This window comes from Cnephaeus nilssonii, assembly GCF_951640355.1.
Source record: "Cnephaeus nilssonii genome assembly, chromosome: 19".
In the NCBI taxonomy this organism is placed as follows: domain Eukaryota; kingdom Metazoa; phylum Chordata; class Mammalia; order Chiroptera; family Vespertilionidae; genus Cnephaeus; species Cnephaeus nilssonii.
Genome location: NC_137090.1, coordinates 47773205 through 47780684, shown reverse-complemented (window position 1 = coordinate 47780684; position 7480 = coordinate 47773205). Strand labels below are relative to the sequence as shown.

Here is a 7480-nt window from a genome sequence, read left to right as displayed (position 1 = left end):
TAAAAATCTCCTGGTTGTAAGTTTTGGTCTTTAAAGTCTTTTTCTCTTGGGAGTACTGTGAAATGAATGTCACAAATTTATCAGGCCTATAACCTTCTTAGAGAGTCATTGATAGTAATGTAGAAGGTCTTCTTTTAGTTTCCCTTATATTTGGAAAACAAAAAGATTTAAAAATCAGCAGTATTTTAAACAGAGTCATAACAACAATAATCATCTTCACTTCATTAAGTTCCATACCCATTTTTTTTTGTTTATCCTGATTATTTGCGAGTATTTTCATGAATTCAGTTATTCCTTAGAATTCTATACTTCTTCATTCAGTTCAAAGATGTGACCTGCTTAGAAACCTGTAATTTAGAGTAAGTCAGAGTCCTTTTCATGGATTTTTCTAAAGATGTAACATATTTGAAAATTCATTAGACTAAAACAATAACTATCTATGAATGACAAAACAAAGTGTCATGGTTACAGTTTTGATTGTCATGCAATAGATAAAAAAACTTTGCTTTTTTGTAAACTATAACATATAGAGACATAAGAGCAAGCCAAGTGTTACAGGCATTTCTGCCCGTGTCTGGGCTGTTTGGGGACATTCTGAGTAGGATGGGTACCCTGTGAAGCCATCTCCCAGGCTCTCCAGGAAGATAATAATGAAGAAAAGCTGATTAGCAAACATTTGGTCAGTCTCGAGCTTAGTTTCCTCCTGGAAGGTTCCTTTAAAATCTCTAATTTCCCTTTTGGTTCAGTATCTCGTTCACTTATTCTAAATATATAACTATTCTGGAAAAAGCATATGTAAGCCTCACTTATTCATTAAAAATACAAAACCTCCACTCGTTTAACAGGTGAATTGGGGAAGATTTGATAAGCAATCCATATATATAGATATTCCCATAACATTGCCTAGTTGGAAGGAAACAGGTTTTGATTAAAAAACAGACATTGGTAGGGAAGCTTTATTCCAATGGTGAAAGCAATTAATTGGGCTCGGTTAAGAACAAATAAAGCAGCCTTCGTATATGCTGGGTACTTAATGGCTTCTCCCCTCCCCCTTGTTAAAAAATAGATTTTTATTGATTTCAGAGAGGAAGGGAGAGGGAGAGAGAGATAGAAACATAAGTGATGAGAGAGAATCATCCATTGGCTGACTCTTGCACGCCCCCTACTGGGGATAGAGCCCACAACCTGGGCATGTGCCCTTGAAAAGAATCAAACCTGGGACCCTTCAGTCCACAGGCCAATACTCTATCTCCTGAGCCAAACTGGCTAGAGCAGTGGCTTTCCTTTTAATGATAATTTAAAATTCTCCCAAAGTATCAGTGAGAAGGTGAAACACACTTGGAGCAACCCTATGCTTGTTTGTATTTGTTTACTTTTTCTAAATCCTATTTCAGTTTACTATCATCCTTAAAGAGGGCAGACTTCTCTATAGGAGTTATCTTACAACCTTATTTAGTAATTCTGTTGCTGTGCTCCCAGAAATCAGGAGTATATTAATTGGAATATGTTAGAATAGCCAGGAGTACATGTTGTAACAGTTAAATTTCTTCGTGAACCAACAGGGCCATAGAGAAAATCGGGAACAATTTCTGGTTCCTACCTGGCTGAGCATAGCTTTTGTCCAAAGGGAGCTGTTGGAATCTTATTCTCATTTTTCCTTAAGTCAGTAGGGAGTGGTAGTGGAGGAGACAGAATGGGAATGCAGAAGGGAAGGGAAGGAACATGTCTAAACAAGGAAGCTCAGAGAGCAAAAGATGTAGTGGACATACTGTAGATGGGGGAAAATGGGGTGTTAGCATTTATTAGGTTCAGGAGAGTTTAGAGATAAACTCTGAAATTTCTTTTTTTTAAAATAAATCTTTATTGTTAAGATTATTACAGTTGCTCCCCCCCCCGCATAACTCCCTTCCACTCAGTTCCCACCCCACCCCATGCGCTTACCCCCTCCATTGTCCTCATGCATAGGTGTAAGCTTTTTGTCCAATCTCTTCTCGCACCACCCACACCTCCGTTCCCCTTGAGAATTGTCAGTCCACTCTTTTTTTTTTTTTTTAAGTTGCAAGGTATTTTTTATTGTAAAGAAAAGTCAAGAGGCTGACAATGCAAATGTAATCACAGAACACTTCCCTGAGTTCCTGGCTCTGCTAGGCTCATAGGTACCAGTAAGTCTCCATTAGCACTTCTCGGGTTTCATGGTCCTTTTTAGATATGTTGATTATATGATATATTGCTTAGACACAAAAGTCCATCTGATATTAAAACAAACAAAATTACTGTGCCTTTCTTTCACATTTCCTATAGGGAGATCTACATATCTCAATGCTTTCACAATTTAACAGTAAAATGCGTGCCTTAACCAAACCAAAGAATCCTCCACACAAGTTACTGAGTCAAATCTCTCATAACATATACTATATACCCAGATTTAAAGGTTTAAAAACAAAAGAATTTAGGATTTAAAACAATTTTTAGACTGATTTTTCGTATTTGAAAGACTAGTTATTTGCAGCGTACAAATGGAGAGAGTAGTGCCAAATGCATCAAGTTTTATATGATAAATATACTTTCAACCTAATGGCTGCCTCAAAGCAGAGTGAAAAATTACCACTTCTCAAAAGCAATCTAGACTGACTCGGTAAAGTTCACAATTTAGAAAATCAATTGCTACGCTAGTTCCATACATGGCAAAATGATTTCAGAAACAGATTAAACATACAATTGTCTTACAAAAATAGAAATATTGTTTGGGACTTTACAAAACTTTATAAAATATAATGCTATGTAAATTCAAGATAGTTTCACACTGAAATAGACAATACTTCCCTAGAAGTCTACTCAAACCTGGTCTGTCTTGACCATTCTTACATATTATTTCTTCCAAATCTTAGCTTAAGTAGATCTGTGCTCTATGACAGGATTTTAACTCATCACAAGAAATTATAAGATTTTTCATTCTAGAAATAATGTTAATGCAAATGAATTTATACCTACAAATGTCTTACTAAAAACAGAAAGTAATGCAACATGACAATTCTATATTGGATAAAATTCAAACCAAATTCCTAAAAAAGACCTCCTATTAACTTAAATTTTTTGACAATTATAATTTGGTACTTATAAAACAAAAACATAATCATAACTATTTTATGGAAAAATACTTATTCATATACAATGAAGAACCTCTAAATTTAGTTATTTGTAGCTGTCAGATGACAAGTATTTTCTAATTATACCCTTTCATAAACACACATTTTATCAATTCAAAGAGCACCAGTGTATTTTTAAAGCAAATAAAAAGTGAGAAAGTAGAAGTTTATTTCATGTAACAGTGCTATTATGATAAGGCACCACTTGGTATATAAAAAAGGCAAAGTATTTCTAAATCATGTACTTTTGTGACTGGTGTCTTAACCATTAGATAGAATGGTTAGAAAAAAAGCTTATATTACTAACTAACCAAATTATACTCCTTTTTCCATCATTCTTTGCTTTTAGTTTTTCCTCATAACAGAACATAGAATAAACAATGTAGTACATGATCTGTTATATAAATACCTTTTCCCAATCTTCCAAGAAAATAATCTAAAATTAATCAATAAGAAGCCAAAACTTTATCTGCTATATTTGCAATAGGCTATCCCTGTAGGAGAGTGGGGGGTTGGGTGCTGTAGGGGGAGTGTGGTAGTGGTGGGGATGAGGTAATGACAACAGGACCTATTTTCTGTAGAATATATTGAGGCATATGGGTTAAAAGTTTATCAGGCAAATGCATGACTGGAACAAAATTGAGAGTTCAGAATTTTACATTCTCCGCAAAGCTGATTTCTCAGATAGTCACACCCAATTAAATATTTCAAATTATGTCTTTAGTCACTGCTGTCATCGTCATCTTCAGATACATCATTTAAAGGAGACCTTTTTTTTAAAATTTTCTTTTTATTTCTTATTGATTAAGGTGTCACATATTTGTCCTCATCACCCCATTCCCATCCCCGACCCCTCCCCATGGATGCCCCCACCCCCCTGTTGTCCTTAACCATTGGTTAGGCTCGTATGCATGCACACAAGTCCTTTGGTTGATCTCTCCCCACTACCCCCACCCTCCCCTACCCTCCCTCTGAGGCCCGTTAGTCCGATCGATGCCTCCTTGTTTCTGGGTCTGTTCTTGTTCATCATTTCCCCTTGATGAGTGAGATCATGTGTTACTAGAAATATACTTATACCAGGGCGCGTGGCCTCACCCGGACCCAGGTGTGCGTGGCCTCACCCCGTCCCGGGATCCAGCCTCACCCGGACCCAGGGGCACGTGGCATCACCTGGACCCAGGGGCGCGGCCTCACCCAGACCAGGGACCCAGCGAGGGTTCGTCTTCTTGATCCCAATTCCTGTTGGTCAATTCCCTCTCAGCAAGTCCTTTGGCCATTTTCTCAAAGATCCGGGGCGGCTGCCGCGGAACTTGCTGGCCGGCGGGTTGGGAGAAGCTCCGGTGCGCACGGTGCGTGGCGGCGGGCTGGTCTAAGGTCGCTGCAGTGGTACTCGGATCTGCAGCGGCGACCAGTCGCCGGGCAAGCGCACCTGGATCCGGGACCCAGCGGGGCCTTGTCTTCCCGATCCCAACTCCCATCATTCAATTCCTTCTCAGCAATTCCTCTGGCCATAGTTCTGTATGGTGTCTGCTCTGTTTTCCAGTTGTAGTTTCAAAATTGTTGTGGTAGGCAGCAATCAGGCGTCTGCCCTATGCCGCCATCTTGGTCCACCAGAAGATTCTTAAGTAACCTTATAAATGTGGTTCTGAACACTGTGTCTTCCCTTAGTTTACTTTCCTTCATCCCTTCTATTCGTGACCTGCTTCGGTGTCTCCACATTTTGGCTGCCTCCCTATGTTGATGGAGTGGCTTTGTGTGGTCAGTGACCTACAGGGGCCTGTAGCTCAGCTTCCCCAATCTGCCTAGGTGGTCGCTCTTGGTAACCCCCTTTGTGGGCTGAGTGCAAAGTCTTAGTGTTGTTAAGCCTTGATTGCTGTTGGTACACTGGGAGGATTTGACCTCCAGTCCAATTGGCTGTGAGGACCAGCTATGTCTACGCCGGGAGACAGCCTTATTCAACTAGACTTGCAAAATTGTAAAAGCCTCTGTGCTCAGCTTGGATGGGGTGGAGTTTCAGGGTGGAGCCTACAGCCTTGGCTTCCCGTCAGCCCCGCCCTATGAGGTTCCTGGGTCTCAGTGTCCCTCTGTACTCCCTGCAAACACCTCTGAGAGAAAAGCGCCCTGGAGTTTCGCCCACTGCCAAACAGTCTAGTCTCTCCCCCAATGAATCTGGATTCCCAGATTCTCACCTGGAACTGGGTTTCATTGTAGTCGGAACTGGGGCTCAGCGCAGTCTGGCGCTTTTGTCTCCTTCCCACCAGGACAATTCAGCGGCACAGTCAACAGACCATCCTCTGTGCGCATTCCTGTGCGCATCTCCGGTGCTCTGCCTTTTGCCTCTCCTCTGCGTTTCCACCTTACAGCCCAGATTCCCCCAGTATGAGCCTGGCTTCCCAGGGTCTCGCCCGGAACTGGGGTTCCGTGCAGTCGGAGCTGGGGTTCAACCCAATCTGGAGCTTTTATCTCCTTCCCGCTAGAGAATGCCAGCCAGGCACTCAGCTGCCCCGTCCTCTCTGGCTACATCCTCCCCGCACGCGCGTGTGCTCGTATCTCCACCCGTGTCTCCATACCTCAGGCTTTTATGGCTCCTCTGATTTTCCTTGTGGTTTTCTCTTTCTTTCTAGTTGTGGGCATTTCAGTCAGCCAGCTTTCCTGTGGTTCTGGATAATGTCCGTTTTGACTTTTAGTTGTATTTTTGAAATTGTTGTGCCAGGCTGTAGGTTAGGTGTTTACCCTATGCCACCATCTTGGTTTCTCCTAAAGGAGACTTTAATGACTGACTGTAAGAGTCTGATCTAGTAGGCTGGCATGAGGCCATGTACCCAGTAGAAAGCAGGTCGTAGCAGAAGTCACATATCCGCACAGGCTTAGAGGACTGGCTAGGAAGAAGAAATCTCTTTTCAGAGCAGGGTTCACAGAAAATAAAACCGCATTTCCAGCAATGGTGACGACGATTAACAGGTGTAAATTTTGCTTTCTGACAACACATACAGTTGCCTCAGTGTCAGGAACCCAGACAGCAGCATGTTCATTGCTGGGTGTCTTCCCACTTTTGGAGAGTAAATCAGTAACACATTTATTTATATGATTCATCCATTTCATTTTCTCAGTGGCAGTGGCAGCATAAACTGCAAATGATTTAGTTGGTGTCTTGATAAGCCATCCATTCCTCAAGTCTCCCTCATCTTTGATGGAATCAATAGTGACATTTTCCAGGGGAATAATATGCTGTTTGTTATATTTTTTCTTCTGGTTGACAATATTGCCATATACAAGAATATCATTCAATAAGAAAAACTGCCTGGCTTTGGGCTTTTTTCTGCACAACTTAGTCAATACTCCTTCTCCAATAAGAACCCGTCCGGGTATAGTTAAGGGTTGACCAGCTTCTCCAAAACAGTTTTCTACTATATTTATAGGCCTAGTATTTGCTTCACTGTTTGCCAAAGATCTACCATCTTTTGCTAATAGCCCTGGTGGGCGCGGGCAGCGGCGGCAGCCAAGCTCTGACTCCTCCTCGTCCGAGGTCCTGTCGCAGACTCTGCCCACTCCCTGCCTGGGCCTCCCAGGGTGCACAGCCAGGAGGCCCAGGAAGCCCGCACGATCCATACCCTGCGGGTCATCAGGTGACAGGCTTTGCCGCTCTCAGGTGATTCTCCCGCCCTCCAGGCAAACCCCACTACGGCCACCTGGGCTGCCTCTACTCTGTGCCTGCAGGGGCATGCCACCGCCCACCAGTCCACTCTTTGTCTATGCCCCTGATTCTATTACATTCACCAGTTTATTCTGTTCTTCAGATTTTTTATTTACTTGATTTTTAGATTCACTTGTTGATATGTATTTGTTGTCCATAATTTTTATATTTATCTTTTTCTTTCTCTTCTTAGAGAATACCCTTCAGCATTTCATATAATACTGGTTTGGTGGTGATGAACTCCTTTAGTTTTTTCTTGTCTGTGAAGCTCTTTTTTTTTTTAAAATAAATTTTTATTGTTCAGATTATTACAGGTGTTCCTCTTCCACCCCTCCCCCCATAGCTCCCCTCCACCTGATTCCGCACCCCACCCCATGCGCTTACCCCCCGCCACTGTCTTCATCCATAGGTGTAAGATTTTTGTTCAATCTCTTCCTGCACCCCTCAGACCCCATTCCCCCTGAGAATTGTCTGTCGCCTCCCTTTTTATGTCCCTGATTCTATTATATTCACCAGTCCATTCTGTTCTTCAAATTTTTTTATTCACTTGATTTTTAGATTCCCTTGTTGGTAGGTATGTATTTGATGTCTTTTTGTTGTTCATAATTTTTACTTTTACCTTTTTTTTCTTCTTCCTCTT

The 7480-nt window shown here is 41.8% G+C and overlaps 1 protein-coding gene across 1 annotated transcript; it reads right to left on the bottom strand.

Annotated features, from left to right (window-relative positions):
• Positions 1-5880: 5880 nt before the first annotated feature.
• Positions 5881-6755, bottom strand: LOC307115735 (pleckstrin homology domain-containing family F member 2-like; the record flags this gene model as incomplete). Its single annotated transcript, XM_079799115.1, is given in 2 exon segments — positions 5881-6128; positions 6131-6755. Coding segments are annotated over 2 exon segments (873 nt in total).
• Between the last annotated feature and the right edge of the window lie 725 nt (positions 6756-7480).